The 16,705-nt window shown below is 33.3% G+C and overlaps 3 protein-coding genes across 5 annotated transcripts; 2 read left to right on the forward strand and 1 right to left on the reverse strand.

Moving 5' to 3' along the window:
- Positions 1-370: 370 nt before the first annotated feature.
- On the reverse strand, positions 371-4,177 carry LOC124829521 (uncharacterized). Its single transcript, XM_047303044.2, has 4 exons — positions 3,665-4,177; positions 2,599-2,814; positions 888-913; positions 371-800 (listed from the first exon to the last, which is right to left on the reverse strand). Exons 1-4 carry the CDS (start codon positions 4,010-4,012, stop codon positions 557-559), a joined length of 834 nt encoding a protein of 277 aa, XP_047159000.2. The 5' UTR covers positions 4,013-4,177; the 3' UTR covers positions 371-556.
- A 1,936-nt stretch (positions 4,178-6,113) lies between these two features.
- On the forward strand, positions 6,114-8,984 carry LOC124829520 (transcriptional regulator ATRX-like protein). 3 transcript variants are annotated; one of them, XM_088102406.1, is made up of 3 exons: positions 6,114-6,445; positions 6,841-7,918; positions 8,015-8,984. In XM_088102406.1, the coding sequence occupies exons 1-3, from the start codon at positions 6,392-6,394 to the stop codon at positions 8,509-8,511; spliced, it is 1,629 nt and encodes a 542-aa protein (XP_087958532.1). In that variant the 5' UTR covers positions 6,114-6,391; the 3' UTR covers positions 8,512-8,984. The 3 variants fall into 3 exon arrangements, with proteins under 3 accessions (XP_087958532.1, XP_047158998.1, XP_047158999.1); XM_047303043.2 differs by having other exon boundaries at positions 6,120-6,445; positions 6,841-8,442; positions 8,566-8,984; XM_047303042.2 differs by having other exon boundaries at positions 6,117-6,445; positions 6,841-8,984.
- A 2,783-nt stretch (positions 8,985-11,767) lies between these two features.
- LOC124829519 (pentatricopeptide (PPR) repeat-containing protein) lies at positions 11,768-15,238 on the forward strand. Its single transcript, XM_047303041.2, has one exon. It carries the CDS (start codon positions 11,888-11,890, stop codon positions 14,732-14,734), a length of 2,847 nt encoding a protein of 948 aa, XP_047158997.2. The 5' UTR covers positions 11,768-11,887; the 3' UTR covers positions 14,735-15,238.
- Positions 15,239-16,705: the final 1,467 nt, after the last annotated feature.

Genomic DNA, 16,705 nt, shown 5'->3' on the forward strand with positions numbered 1-16,705 from the left:
TTACCTTGCATGCAACTTGGAGTCAAGACATGCCTTAGCTCCAGACACGACTCATGTATATGCACTGCAAAGGTTCCAATGGGAAGCATTTTGTTAACTTGATTAAGTGGCAGAGGAGAATAGGCAAGAGTGCTACAATGCACAGTGAAGTATTGCATTTGTTGGAGCACGCAGTTATAGAGCGAAATAGCAATAATGGCTTTAGTTGATGATAGTAAAGCTTAATCTTTTAGTAAAGGCCACAGAAACATGGAAGCAACAAATGGAAATAGTATATTTGTCTGATGGTGCATTGGATGGACTGAGTCGCCTCAAGTTCTCAGCTTCTTCCTATAAAAAGAAAATTGAAAATTTTGGCAAATGTAAAGGATAAAGGAGAGAACAGGAGTATGTAGCTTCCATAAATCTATCAAAAAATTCAACATTTAAGACTAGCAATTGCATTGAAGATCACTTGCCAACTCAATTACTCTCAAAAGTAAAAGGATATATACTTTTACAAGTGGATAAAATTTGTTGATCTCCATTATATATTCACTATATTTACACCTAATAACTACTGTGCATCATTTGAACTTTGTTCTTCCTTCCTGCCACTCAATTCAGTGTTATCTGTGGGATTCTCAACGGACAACTTTGATGAATTTGACTGTTCAGTACTTTTACTTTCAGTTTCCTTTTCAGTTGAATCTCCTCCCATAATGGATTTGATGGCAAGCTGGCCAGAATATAGGAATAAACCAAGGGAATTTAGGCCAAAAACAAATGTTGCAAGATATGTCAAACCATTCACTATTGTCCTGTAAAAATTGCCACATGATTCTCATGTCAGGTGCTTTAAAAAAAGAACAGAAGTGTCTCAATTAGAAAAAGGTGATTGAAGCTACCTTACAGTGATAGTTATCTGGCGGACCTGAAAAAAATACAATTTCAAGATATAAATAACTTGAACCTCTGTTCTGTTGACATTGTTATCTACTATGAATGAATATGACACAGCAATTCTATGAATGAATATGACATAAGGTAAAGGTGCTTATTGTGTACACAGAAAATTGCAATTGTCTTTGTCAAAATACTATACTTAATGTGATCCATTACCACAATCATAGGCAATACCAGCTAAAATTGATCGTGTGAGAAATATTCTTGTACGTAGATGAGTGCTAAGATATATAGCCAACTTATGATCACGATAACAGTAGACATACTTGTAAAAGTTGATAACTTCGTTTCCAACAAATGATGTAATTGTAATCTTTTTCTTAATAGCTTCCCCAGGATACTCCAGTGAAGAGTATCAAAGATTGAAGTTTCTATACAGTTCCAGGAACGCATTAAAATGAAAGAATAAATTCTTAGTTTTATCCATTTTTCCCATTCAATTTCTACTCTCTGTACTTACTAGCGTATTTGTGAAAATAAAAAACACAACTATCTTAGAAGTATGTATTTCAGAATCAGGTAACTGTTTGACAAGAAACAGGGAATTATCCAGTTCCAAGACTCATTATAAGTAGATTCATGCATATTTAGCAGAATCTCTAGTTTCAAGCTGGGAATATATTTCCTTACTAATCTCGAATGATTATTCAACTTCACTACAATGGAGTATTCCAATCATCACAGTCAAGTATTGAATATATGTTCATCAATGATACAAAATAACCATGAATTAATACAAATCAACATTAAATAGCCATGTAAGTAGAGGATAAACAATGTTGAAAACTTCAATCAAACTCCCAGAAGCCATAACTTTAGGTATATTCAATATGTTCATCAATGATACAGAATAATTATGAAGTTTGTGAATCAACAAGAAATATCCATGTAAGTATGAAGAATGTTACAAACTTCAATGAAACTGTCATAACATCAGGCAATAACGACTTAACATAAACATATTCCTATACAATATATTAAAGGACAAAACATTAGAAATTCTAAGATAATAAAAATATTAAAACATTAGAAGTTATAAGAAACTTGAAGCGTTCTTAATTGGTGAAAGAAACACAGCTAGTTATTTCTGCCCCTGAAGGACATTCCATCAATCAAAGTACATGCATATTCCTTTGAAAAATGGATTCATGTTACCGAAGCAACTCTTTGTTTCTTCAACTGAAATGCTTACTTTTCAATCTTTTTCCATTAGTGTTTTGGAGCCTCCAGAATTGTAGCTAAAGTAGAATGATAAGCCATCCAATGAACAATTGTTCAGAAAAATTACTCTAGCCTAGTAACCAAGAAAACTATCAAGAGACGAAGCACCCTTCCATTCTAATTATACAATAATCATAATTAAGAATAGTAACAGGATTCAAATTCTTATCTATCAGATCCAAGCTTATCAAATCGAGATTCAAATTGTAATTGCAAAGCTGATTTTAGAATTGTGAGTTATAATTTGTAATAAAATTTCAATATTTAAAGACGAAATATAACTTCAAATATACAATATATATGAAATAAAGTGTTCAAACTTTGACCTTTTCTTTGGTTAGATTAGTAAAAAGACACAGTATTATATAATTCCAAGTTTTCAACTAACATGCTGCACAACAAGAAGACCAAATACAGGGAAGGGAGACATACAGAGTAGTTATCTGAAATTGTTTGTCGGTTTAGAGTTCCCTCTATGGTACTGGCAAACTTATAGAGAATAAGAGCAATAACTCCAGCAGATACTCCCCCAAGCAATGTCTGAACAGGTGAAGGTGGACCCTTAGCATCTACAGAAGCTGACCCCAAGGCCTTCAAGCTATCCAATGCTTCTTCCTTGAGTGACTTCACTCCTGAAGACCTGAATTGCTAAAAGCACAAAACCCATTTACACATACAGCAACATAACATCACAGATAAGTAATATCACTCCAGAATTCAACTTTGCATAACAACAAAAACAACCCAACACATCCAATATCATGTTTTAAAACTAAAAATCTTATCTGAAATCACTTTTCACCAAAACATTTATGAAGAAAATCAAAACTTGGCACATTATCCTACAGCCATTGAAAATGCCGAGAGTAGTTTGCACAAATCAAATAACCTTTTATTAAAAGATCATTTTTTTTCTTTCTAGTATTAGAATTTGGGCTTGAGCCTAAATCAACCTAAAAGACTAACTCACATATTCACCACTTCTGTACATTATTCTAACCATATCACTAATTAATATAGAATCTGTAACACACCCCTTTCATACAAAAAAACTGAGCATTCCTTATAACATGAAATTTGTAAAACTGGACATGGTCCGATATGCCCAACAACTCAAATATATTCCGATACTATATAAGAATTTGAACTTTGTTAACTCAATCCCAAAAAACTAACAAAATTCCCACTATTTATCAAATGTTATATACTCTATTTTGTCCATATAATCTCCAATATCTATAATTTAATTGAAATGCACACTTCCATTCTCATACAATTATATATTATAATAACTACTTTATAAGTAGTCAAAGTGACATTTTTAATTTTTTCAAGCAAAAAACAAATGGAAACTTTGCATACCACATGCTCCGAAGTCAAATCGAAACTCAACTGACAACAGACAGCTATACAAAACATATTATCCTTAAAAAAAACAATTATTTTCTTACCCAGAAACTTAGAATGAAAAAGAAAGAAGAGGGAAGGGTGGGCTTACGGCTTGTTTGACACGTTGAGCTCTGCGGCGGAGGGCGCGAAATAGGAAGACGGAGATGGCACCAGTAAGGAGAATACTGGAAGCGACTTGAATGGGAGAAGGCTCGTCGTCGGTGGCGAAGATGGAAGGGGTGGAAGACAGGGGTAGCTCAATTGGTCCCTCTGTGTTAACATCTGCGGCATCAGCGAGTTGAGCTAGCCAAGGAGGAAGGGCTGAAACTGAAAGGGAGTGGAGAATGGTGCGTTTGTGATGAAGGGGTGGAAGAAGGGAGTGAGGGGGTTTATGGTGTGTGAGTGTGGATGAGAGTGAGAGTGGAAAGAGAAAGTGGTGACACTGGGAATGCAACATCTGATTCTGATATATAGAATATGGCAGTGATTTCAGTAGTGTTCACAGATTCAGTTCGAGAATGCTATTGATAATGGGCAATATGTTGTGCAACAAATAAATTAACAAGGTATACAATGTAAGGAGGGAAGGATGGTTGTTTCTGGAAAATATCCTGTGGGGAACGAGAAGAATTTGTCCCACATCCATTACATTGTTTTTTTTTCTTTTTCTTTAATATATAGGAAAGTAAAGGAAAAACCAAAGTTCTAAAATCAGCTCCATGTTTCCTTCCTCAATTTGAATTTGGTTTAAATATGATTTTATTATTTTGATCAAACTTTATTAATATCAAATGACTATACAGATTTATTAATATAATAAATGGTGTTTATATGTTTTTTTTTATTTGTTGCTATGTATTTATGTTATATAATTTTGATTTGGTGTGATAGTCTTAATGATATAATTTAATGTGATTATGAATTATCATAAGAGATTTTTATTAGAAAGTTAAAATAGTGAAAAAAGAGAGAGATTGATTCCTACGAAATGAAGAAAAAATTATTAAAGATTTAATATTATGAATTGAGATGATTAAACTATCCGTTTTTATCAAATTTTACCATGAATTGTCAGAAAGTTACATTATTCCTTTACTTCTTCTTGTATGGTTTAATAATGTATCTACATATTCATGTGTGTTTACATGATATGATTTTGACTTAGTATGATAATTTGAATGAATTTAATTTAGTGTAATTAAGGATTATGAAAGAAACTTTTATTGAAAAATTTAAATGCTAAAAAAAAGAGATTGATTCGTGTGAATTAAGCGAAGTCATTGAAGCATTATAAATTGAGTTGATTAAACTATCATTTCCCATCCAATTTCACAATGAATTATGTGGAAGTTAGATCCATCATTTTCTTCTTCTTGTATGGTTTAACCATGCATTATGTGTTCCACTTGTTATCATATGTGTGTTTACATAGTATGGTTTTGACTTGTTTGATAGTTTGAATCAATTTAATTTAGTGTGATTATGGATTATTGAAAAAGACTTTTATTAAAAAGTTAAAATGGTCAAAAGGAGGTTAATTTTAATAAAAGATATATCTTTATACTTTTTATAACTTGTAAATATATATATAAATTAAGAAGACATTTTAAAAAAAAAATATATGTATTTTTAATAAAAAAAAAGTACACTTAAACATAGTTTATATAAGGATAAAATAACTTTTGTATCCTCGTTGAATTCCTAAAATATTAAATATATCCCACTTTTTTTTATAAAAGTTCAATATATTTTTAGAACTTTGAATTTTGTTAACAATGACGATTAAAAAAAAAAAGTAATGTAGATGATGATTTAACATGTGAATTTTATTGTTAAAAGTAATTCTAGTTAGATACATAATTAACATTATATTACACATATATTTTAGATATTTTCAAAATCTGAACATCTTTTTAGATTTTTTATATTAGTAATAATAGATAAAAAATATATATCTAATCAACTTTTTACAATTATAAGTTTGAACTGTCATTATTGATCTTAAAAAAATATGTTTAAATTTTAGAGGACAAAAATAATATAAAAAAAAATCAAAGGATTATTAGGGTAAAAGTAACACATGAAAGGTTTGATTTTTGTTTGCATCTAAAAACTTTTTTAAAGACAAATAAAAGATCTTTGTAAAACAAAATTTTATTGAAGTAGGAAAATGATAAGTGAGTGATATACCTAATACTTTTATATTTATTCTTCCAACCATCAAAATTACATTTATTTATTTATTTATTTATTCTTGAAGAATCTCCTAATTCCAATAATAATAAGGATTACAGTAATTTATTCTTTAATTACTTGTAGCCTCTACTCAATTATTATATTCACTTGTTATTTAAAAAAAAATTCTAAATATTCTTTACACAATCATTCTTGTAGAAAATAACTTAAAGAAATATCTATTTTTTGTACAAAGATATTCTCAACAACATAAAAATACTTTTAAGAATAATAACTACTAATACTCAATTTCTCTTATCTTTACTGTTACTATAAATCTTATTATTTTGTAGAGTTAAGATTATTATATAGCAGCTATGAGGATGAATATTCCCATATAAAGCAAACAAAACCCATTTGGCCAAATAGTTAGTTTTACCTAAGGGGGGCACAGATCGAAGTTTAGTTTGGATTGCAAGAGAGATTGAGCAATTGGGTTTGGTGGTTAACAAAAAAGCATCGATTTTGAATACATCTTTTGCTTTTCCCACGTTTCCCTCTATAAATTCATCTTTTTTTTGTGTACACTCTTTCTTCTCCCACTCTTTCTTCCTCAATTTATTTTCCTTTTTGTAGAAGTTTGATTTTGCAGGTCGCTGCAATGGAGAAATCCTCCTCTTCGCGCAAGAGGAAACGTTCTAAGAAATTATCCAAGGTACTCTCATCTTTCTTATTATTGTTTGGATTTTAAATTAAACTGTGTAATTTTATATTTCGGATTTATGTCAAGACAATCTCATTAATTTAATTTTCAGGAAAAATAAACGAATATTTTTGTTTCTGTTATTACTTGCGTCTGTGAACTGAAATTTGTCAATTTGTGTGAATCATGAAACTGACTATAATGTTTTCCTTTTCCTGTGGTTATGGTTTTCTTTTCCTTCATCGTAAGTGTTTTGATTATTTAAATTTGATTTGGTTGTTGAGTACTCCAACCTAAGAGTGTGTGGTGTGTTGAGTGGATTGATTTAACCAGAGTATGGATTTTTCTACTTTTTGTCATAACAAATGTAAATTTATCTTGATTTTGTGCCTAATTTGATGGTTTAGGCCAAGGTAAGCAGTAGAATTAAGAAGAGTAGGAAAAATAAATCCAAGAAGGTTCACCGTCGCGAGGTTTCTCTTTCGAGTTATGACTCTGATGATTCAAGAAGTTTGGACACATCAGCATCCTCTAGTTCTGAAGATAGTTACAGAAGAAAAAGAGATAGGTCTCGTACAAGAAAGCATGTGAAAGGTCGTAAGAGGAAGGCTCAGGAACGATCTTACTACCGTGACAGCAGTGAGGACTCTCATTATGTTAGGAAGAAAAAAAAGGCAAAGAGGAAACATGAACGTGATGAGGTGAGGAAGAAACCTTCCCAGAAGAAAAATATTAGGAGAGAAGCAAGTGTAGATTTGATGAGTGACACATCACAAAGTTGCTCCACATGCCAGGATGGGAGTGCTGGCAGTGGTGACAATCGATATAAGAACCAGAGAGGAAGATCGGAAAGGAAAGAGAAAGACAGAAGATTGAGAAGAAGTGGAAGTGAAAGAAGTAGTAGATACAGGGCTAGAAGTTCTTCTTCTTGTAGTAGTGAAAATAGTTATGAAGCTACTAAGGAGAAACGTGCAGGTCAGAAGAATTCCAGGCAGCTCCGATCCGTTATTACTGTCACAAAAGCAGCGGAAGAATATGAGGAATTGTGTAGAAATGAAACCAGAGAGGAGAGTGCTAACGATCTTGATTACCCGTGTGGAAGTGACGACACTAATGATGGGGGCACTAGAAAACAGTTGGATCTTCATACGCATCTTGCTTCAGAAGAGAAATTAAGTGTTGAGAATGAGGTAGGAGATATGAATGTTGATCTTAACTTTGTAGAGCCCGGAGTTAGAGATAAGAGCTACAATGACAATAGAGTATATAGTGCCGGGACAAGTGAATCTGCTAAGGAAACAAGCGAGACTTTTGATGCTAAGGTGAATGATGATGACTTGGAGAAAATTCTAAGACAAAGAGCGTTGGAAAACTTGAGAAAATTTCGCAGTGAGATGCAGTCAAACGCAAAAGCTCCTGATCAGACAAATAAAATTATTAGCCAGGTGAAACCACCAATTGCTGATAAACTTGAACTGGTTCAAGGTAAGTCTGTTGTCAATAATGCAGTTGTAGGAACAAAAATTGATAAGCAAACCCCTGGAGAAGAAACTAATTTGTTTGTTGGGCGGAGAAATTTAGGTGCTTGCCTAAGAGACAATGAAGTGATTTTAGACTCGAATAAAGATATATCTCCTTCTGCAAAGTATGATTTAGCCAGTGCACCCGAGAAAGTAATTGACCACCATAGTGGAACACTCACTGAGTCCACTAACTTCAATGCAACTAATGTAGAATTGACCAAACAAACACAAAATCAATGTCTCGATTCATTTCAAACACCTGCTTCACATGAGTCTACCAATGCAAAGTTACTGGTGACCGAAGGTGATGTAGTAAGGAATGCAGCTAAAACTCCTCAAGCTGCAATCCAAAGTATTAATAACATTAGAGATGCTGATGTTTCATCAGTAGAGAACAAATCAAACAAATTGCAAGTTGAATCCAACCAGGACTCTCAGTTTGAGAAGAAAACAATGAATGTGATGCGGGATGGTGAAATGGTACAGGTGAGTGTGACTAACTTAACAATATTGAATGTTTCTGACACAATGATAGCCCTAGAATATCGTACGTAATCCCTTGCTTTGCTCGTGTCTTTTTTATTACTAGTAATTTGTCAATACGTGCAGGTTAGCTATAAGGTTTATATTCCTAAGAAGGTCCCTGCTTTGGCTAGAAGACAACTCAAGCGATGATCTACTATTTGTTCTTCTGGTGAAGAAAAGGTTTTCTGAAACTGTGTTTATCTTAGTTGGCACATGAAAAAAAGTAGAAACATGTGCAAGAAAGTGTAGAAATGGAGATATTATCTGTGGATTCATCCGTGTATGAACTCTAAGGAGTACATCAATTTCTCTATTGGCTGTTTTTGGTAACATAGAGTATTGTAAGGACCAGTACCCAGTCTATAATATTTTAAATGTTATTTGTCCGTTGACTGGAAAACCTATCACTGAGCTTGCTGGGCCAGTTCGCTGGTAACATGAATCATTCAAAATGTTTCTGTTACTGTTAGTAATGTTTTCTTCTGTATTAGCAGTTTGAGTTACGGCCTTTTTTCTCATGTTTTATTTCAAGTTTACATAATTTATATGAATTGTTTTTCCATCACAACTTTATTTCTTGACATATGTCTATATTTGCCATTTATGCATGTCATTTGCTAGGCAGAATGCATAAACAGAAAAAAAGTGATTACAAAATTATAAGTGCCTATTTTTGGTAATTCTAGATTTAATCTAAATTTTCAGAAAATTCTTGTTGAAATAATAATGTTAAGCCAGCTTTCTGGTGGATTGTGGTGTTATTAGGCGTTGTGCTGCTGATTTATCCAGGAGATAAGATAATGATTGTGTATGTTATTAGAAATGTAAATGGGTTGACTTCAGGTTTAAGACTGAAGAATCCACATGCAAATCATCAAGAAAGACATGTCTGTATCTATCTAATTATCCATTCGGCTGTGTTTTTTCTCAGTTGTCGCCTGAACCCAAATAAAATATCTGATGTTATGAAATGAAAAACAATAATTTATCATTGTTATTTTTGTATCTGTGTACTTGTGTAAATCGAAGAAATACTTAATCCATATCCATGCCTCACTTGGAAAGAAAAAAAAATCGTGCTTGAATATCTTGCATTCTGGGGCCATGTGTGCAAGTTCTCTTACTGGTACCTGCCCTGAACTTGTGTTAATAGGTCAGTAAACAGGTGACCAGAGGGGTTCTAAATGGTTAGATCTTTGTCCTTGTTAAATGCTCAATCAAATTTGTTTGATTGTGATTAAACAAAAAGGTTTCTAGCTTAAATCTGAACTCGACCATACAAATCAGATAGACTCAGGCTTTACAGGTTTGTTAATCATGTGTCTTCTAAGAGATGATTGTTATACTTCCTTTGACATAAGTGAATGCCTTGATTTGAGTTAGCAATTCTAAACCAAGAAAGATTTTTAAATCTCCTACAAAGCGGAGTTTGAAGAAATTCCGAAAAAGATTTTGGCAATTATTTAAAGAATATATATTTGGCTCTGCTAGTATTATGTCATCTACATATACTAGCTAGTAAACTATATTATTTCCATTGCCAAACCTGAATAAAGATTAATAACTTGTGGATTAAATAAAACTATGAAATTGTAGAAATGTAAAAATGTCTTTTAAATATTTGTGGTATCTTCTTATAAACCTCTTCATTCAGATATCCATTCAACAAAACATTTTGGACATCTAACTTAATAAAAATCCATTTCTTAGTTGCTACAATGGATAAAAGGATTTTTTTCAATAGTTATAATGACTATTAGTGAGAAATTATCAAAAAAGTTTCTTGCAACAAGTTGAACTTTTTTTTTTCGTTACAGTGCCCACAACGTTGTATTTTGTCTTACAGATCCACCTTCAACTTATACTTTTTTTTTCTTTTGGTAAAGGAAGTTGTATATTAAATATGAAGACTTAGGTTAGGAATAGAGATTTGGTACTCGCTTAGATAATGTGAAAGATTAGTTTGTTTAGATGATCTTCTTGTAATATAATCTTAAACTAACTTAAGAGATACTACTTTTACGATGTGATATACATCACTTTTACATTTAAGATTCCATTCCCAACTCATGCAAAATTTAGTGAATCACTTTAGGATTAAAGATGTTTATGTACTTTTAATTTACTTCTAAACGTTATTAAGTGTTTTCTTATGTACCAGTCCATGATGTTAGTCACGTTGGTACATTGCTTAACAATTTTGATTAATATTGATATATCAACAGTATATTTCTTATATATAAGATGAAAGGTGGCATAATTTTTTTACCTTTGTAATTGGCTTTCTACTATCAATTATGATTAGGTATAAAATATTTTCAACTCCCTTAAATAAAATAATTTCAAGTTTGGAAGAGAGCAGTTAGCTTCTAATATAAATTATAGTTTTATTACATTAATTAATAAGTGATATCAAATAAGGTAATTGATAGGATCTAAGGTAAAAGGATAGAAGGAAGAGGAAATGAGAGAATAGTTAAGAAATGCAAGAAAATGAGAGAAGCCGTTAGGGAAGGTGGGATGTGAGATCTTATATAAATATAGTTCTATTCATTGTTAGAAAGTAGTTAGCCATTTCTTATGTTTTGTAAACAGGTCTTGGACCTTGTTGAGAGGGATTAGGCTCTCCAAGTTGTTATTGTTTTCGTTTTAGAGTTATAGTGAATACATACAATTATAGAGATTATACACATTTCCTTTGTTTTCTCTTGTTTATTTGTTTTGACGTGAATGGATGTTGCGAGAAAACTTAGGTCTCTTACTCAGAAACCTAACCGTAATCAATGATGTAACGAGTATAGTTAAGTTGGAAATATAAGAAGGCTCTTTCTTCCTACATTCTATAATTTTAAAATAACCATTTTATCACTCATAAAAGTCATTTTTGAATTACCTGATCTAGAAATCTTTTGGAACAAGTTTAGAATACATTAGCTTTCCATAATATAATTTTCAGAATATATATAATACCTTTTATAAAATGAGTTTTTCAGACTCAACTTTCCAAAACACAAAATGTGTTCCATTTCTTCTTCCTCATAAGTGGTGTAGTGAAGAAAGTATTTTAATCATTTTCTGCTAGTATGGGAGTTCAGTTGGCAAAAATTGGACTTCTGGAAGAAAAGCCTATAAAAAGGAAGCCCAAGATTCAAGAGGCCCGAAGCATTTAATGGCCCAAAGTAAGCAGTTTAGTGGGGCCCAAAAGGCTGGGTGCAGGGAAATTATGCTTCGAAAAAAATCATTTATAAGGATAAACCTTATCAACAATTTTCATTTTGGCATCCCACGTGGTCACAAAACTTTCCGACATCAACAGATGAAAACATTTGTAAATAGATAATTGGATTTTATGCTTCCGCTAGAGCTCTCTTAGAATGTTACGGTCCCTTCCATTCATCACACTCCAATGACACTTTGCATCGCCCTTCATAGACATAGTTTTATGGATAATCTAGTACAACCTTTTCACCATCTCAATCCTTATTTTGTTCACAATCCACAAACCCACATTCAACCCAGAAGCCATTCACCCACTTCAGTTTCTCTTGGAATCTCAGAACCCCAGCTAGTTTCTTCTCCTCAATTTTCCTCACCAAAATTCTCTCCCTTCTTTCACCCTTTGGATAACTTGGGTGAGTTGAAGACTTTGAATTCTGTGAGGGAATTCCATGCCCAGATGGTCAAATTGCCAAAAAGAAGTAGCTCAGTCACAATGGATGGAAGCATGATGAAAAGCTACTTGGAATTTGGAGACTTTGTGTCAGCGACTAAGGTTTTCTTTGTGGGTTTTTCAAGGAATTACCTTTTATGGAATTCTTTTCTGGAGGAGTTTTCTAGTTTTGGAGGTGACTCACATGAGATTCTGGAGGTGTTCAAGGAATTGCATAATAAAGGAGTAGAATTTGACAGCAAAGCTCTCACTGTTGTTCTGAAAATTTGTTTGTCTTTGATGGAGTTATGGCTTGGGATGGAAGTTCATGCTTGTTTGGTTAAGAGAGGCTTCCATGTTGATGTACATTTGAGTTGTGCATTGATCAATCTCTACGAGAAGTGCTTGGGAATAGATAGGGCAAACCAAGTGTTTGATGAGACACCACTTCAAGAAGATTTCTTGTGGAATACAAGTGTTATGGCAAACTTGAGGAGTGAGAGGTGGGAGAAGGCCTTAGAGCTGTTCCGTCGAATGCAATTTGCTTCTGCCATAGCCACAGATGGCACCTTGGTCAAACTGCTGCAAGCATGTGGAAAGTTGAGAGCTCTCAACGAAGGGAAGCAGCTTCATGGGTATGTTACAAAATTTGGAAGATTGTCAAATACTTCAATTTGCAATTCTGTAGTTAGCATGTACTCTAGGAACAATAGACTTGACCTAGCTAGAGCAGTTTTTGATTCAATGGAGGATCATAACCTGGCATCTTGGAACTCAATAATTTCAAGTTATGCAGTAAATGGCTGTTTGAATGGTGCGTGGGATATCCTCCAAAAAATGGAGTCTTCCAGCATCACACCAGACATTATAACTTGGAATTCTATTTTGTCTGGCCATCTTCTTCAGGGATCATATGAAATGGTTCTCACCAGTTTCCGGAGCCTGCAAAATGCCAACTTCAAGCCAGATTCATGTTCAATAACTAGTGCTCTGCAAGCAGTTATTGAATTGGGTTGCTTTAATCTTGGGAAAGAAATCCATGGCTACATAATGAGAAGTAACCTTGACTATGATGCCTATGTTTGTACTTCTTTAGTGGATATGTATATTAAGAATATTTCCTTAGATAAAGCTGAAGTAGTGTTTCGTCATTCGAAGAACAAAAATATTTGTGCTTGGAATTCATTGATATCAGGTTACACCTACAAGGGCTTGTTTAACAATGCCGAAAATCTATTGAAGCAGATGGAGGGAGAAGGGATAAAACCTGATTTGGTGACATGGAATAGTTTGATTTCAGGTTATTCAATGTGGGGCCACAGTGAGGAAGCTTTGGCCTTGATGAATAGGATCAAGAGTTTGGGATTAACTCCTAATGTGGTGTCCTGGACTGCTATGATATCAGGCTGCTGTCAAAATGAGAACTACATGGATGCCCTGCAGTTTTTCATCCAAATGCAAGAAGAAAATGTGAAACCTAACTCCACAACTATTTGCAGCTTACTCCGTGCATGTGCTGGACCATCACTGTTGAAGAAAGGTGAAGAGATACACAGCTTTTGTGTGAGACATGGGTTTGTGGATGACATATATGTGGCCACAGCCCTTATTGACATGTATAGTAAGGGAGGAAAATTAAGAGTAGCCCATGAGGTTTTCAGGAAAATAAAGGAGAAAACACTACCATGTTGGAATTGCATGATGATGGGATATGCTATTTATGGCCGTGGTGAAGAGGTATTTACTCTTTTTGACAGCATGTGCAAAACAGGTATCATACCTGATGCTATAACCTTCACCGTTCTTCTATCTGCCTGCAAGAATTCAGGTTTAGTCATGGAAGGGTGGAAGCACTTTGACAGCATGAAGACATACTACAATATTACTCCAACAATTGAGCACTATTCTTGCATGGTAGATCTTCTTGGAAAAGCTGGCTTTCTTGATGAAGCTTTGGATTTCATCCACGCCATGCCTCAAAAGGCAGATGCTAGTATTTGGGGTGCTCTTCTTTCAGCCTGCAGAATTCACAAAGACCTTAAGATAGCAGAGATTGCAGCAAGGAATCTTTTGAGGTTGGAGCCATATAACTCTGCTAACTGTGTACTGATGATGAACATATATTCCAGTTTTGAGAGATGGGGGGACGTGGAGCGTCTTAAGGACTCAATGACTGCCATGGGGATGAAAATTCCAAATGTTTGGAGTTGGACACAAGTTAGGCAAACTATTCATGTGTTCTCCACTGAAGGGGAACCACATCCAGAAGAAGGAGAAATATATTTTGAGTTATATCAGTTAGTCTCTGAGATAAGAAAGCTGGGATATGTACCTGTTACACATTGTGTACTTCAGAACATTGATGAGAAGGAGAAGGAAAAGGTTCTGCTCAGTCACACAGAGAAGTTGGCAATGACATATGGATTGATTAAAACTAGCGATGGATCTCCCATCAGGGTAGTGAAGAACACAAGAATTTGTCAAGACTGTCACACAGCAGCAAAGTACATTTCTCTGGCTCGGAACCGCGAGATTTTCCTCAGAGACGGTGGCCGTTTCCACCATTTCATGAATGGAGAATGCTCATGCAATGATCTTTGGTAACAAGATACAAGACCAGAAACATGAAGCATTTTCTTCTCTAGCTATTGTGGTCTTGCATATCAACACAGGGAGTGTGTTCGTGAGGGAACTTTATGCTAAATTAATGAATGACTAAGTTTCTTAGGAATCACTGAATACCCTTTATGCAAGTTGTATTCTTCACCTGAAATAGTTTATCTTTTTTGCAAGCCACAGTATGAAAAGAGTTTGAAGAACGGATAGAACGTGCAATGCGATGAAAAATAGCATGCAAGGTACTGAATAGTGACACAGCATGCGCCTGGTATGTTGATTGATTCTGGAGCCTTATTTACTTCAACAAATTATTGTATTACCAGGTTTCAACATTTGCAAGGGTAGCATCAGTTGGCTTCATCAGCATATGAAAAAGTAAAGTCGAAATTGTTTATGAAATATATTTTTCAAATTCAAGCAACAAGCTATCCAGCTTGAGAAAATAAATCATATATTACATAGAATATCTTGTCTATGGTTGTTACATCATTTAACTTCACATCCTCTTCTCCATCTTTCACACAAAGTTCGATGTCAGAAACACTATTTTATTAGCGTGCACCTGTAAATAATATATATGCAGGAAATTTTCAGAGCAGATTATGACATAAATTATTCAGAGTCGCTCATGTTAGCAAGTGATGTGCATAATCACTGAAAATTGAGTGCAGAATCGAGTTTGAGTTGTGTGTACAATCAAACAGATGTAATTTTCAACAAATTTCAGTCAATAATAAAAAAATATTTTGAAAGATCTTAATATTATTTCTTGTGGGGTGATAAGAAAAAACAAGAAGCAAAAGTAGAGATAAAATATGACATATGTGATAAAGAAAAGGAAGAGATAAAAAGATAAGAAAATGAGATAGAAGGAGATGGAAAAAAAAGGGGAATATATATTAATCATTGTGAAACATGCAAATGACTTTTTTTTTAATTACTGTAATTGTTAACTCAACGTAACATCACATACATACACATAATATTTATTTATTTGTATTCACAAATTTTATCATCAAATCATTCAATTTTAACTCCTAAAATTATGAACACGTGGTGGGACAAGAGGGAAATGAACACTTGATCACACATTTTGATCACACAAACTTTATCAGCAAGCCATTTAATTTTAACGCTTAAAATAAAGCAAAAGGTGGTAGAAGGAAATGAATGGCAAAAACATTAAAATGGTACAATTTTGACTTCAAAATAGTATAATTTTGAATTCTTATTTTCAAGTCATATTAATCTTATACGATATCATTTTATATTATAGCATCTAAGCTGACAACTTGAATTTATATCATAATACACGGAAATTGTATCAAGTTACCACTACTTCAATTAAAATTAAAGAAAAATTACAACGAACTGAACATACTAAACTAATACGATTTCTTTAAAACGAAGTCATATCAAACTGACACGACTTTAAAATTTAATCATTTTAATGGAAGTTAAAATTATACACATTTTGATATTTTTGCGGGAAATGAACACCATTCATATACATCACACACAAGATATATCTTTCCTTCTTATATTTAGTTTTGTATCCACAAATTTTACCATTACGTCTTTCAATTTGAAGCCATAAATATAATGCAAAAGGTGAGAGAAAAAGAAAAGGGAAAATAAACTCTTGATGGGTAATGGACCGACAGAACATTTTTCTTAATAAAGTTGCATGTGCTTGTGAAGCTTAATGCAAATCATACACTGCCACTGGTTTAAATGTTTCCATCTTCTGAATCACCAACTCACAAACTGATACACTTTTCGTTATCTATGAAACTTTTTTTTTTCCTTTGAGGAATCTTTGTAAACCTCATCACCCTTTTTTCTATATTTGTAGTTTGGAATATATAGTGAATGAAAGGGGAAAATAAGTCATCAACATTTATTCAATTAAATAGTTGAAGTACCATAACATAAGAAAGACTATATAACAAACAA

This window comes from Vigna umbellata, chromosome 11, assembly GCF_029865625.1.
Source record: "Vigna umbellata cultivar VRB3 chromosome 11, Vumbellata_1.0, whole genome shotgun sequence".
Taxonomy (NCBI): Eukaryota; Viridiplantae; Streptophyta; class Magnoliopsida; order Fabales; family Fabaceae; genus Vigna; species Vigna umbellata.

Coding starts and splice junctions, on each gene's coding strand:
- LOC124829521 (XM_047303044.2), bottom strand. CDS start 4,012: ATGTTGCATTCCCAGTGTCACCACTTTCTCTTTCCACTCTCACTCTCA. Junction 2,815..3,664: donor CTCAACGTGTCAAACAAGCC/GTAAGCCCACCC, acceptor TTGTGCTTTTAG/CAATTCAGGTCTTCAGGAGT. Junction 914..2,598: donor CAATTTCAGATAACTACTCT/GTATGTCTCCCT, acceptor TATTTTTTTCAG/GTCCGCCAGATAACTATCAC.
- LOC124829520 (XM_047303042.2), top strand. CDS start 6,392: ATGGAGAAATCCTCCTCTTCGCGCAAGAGGAAACGTTCTAAGAAATTA. Junction 6,446..6,840: donor GTTCTAAGAAATTATCCAAG/GTACTCTCATCT, acceptor TTGATGGTTTAG/GCCAAGGTAAGCAGTAGAAT.
- LOC124829519 (XM_047303041.2), top strand. CDS start 11,888: ATGACACTTTGCATCGCCCTTCATAGACATAGTTTTATGGATAATCTA.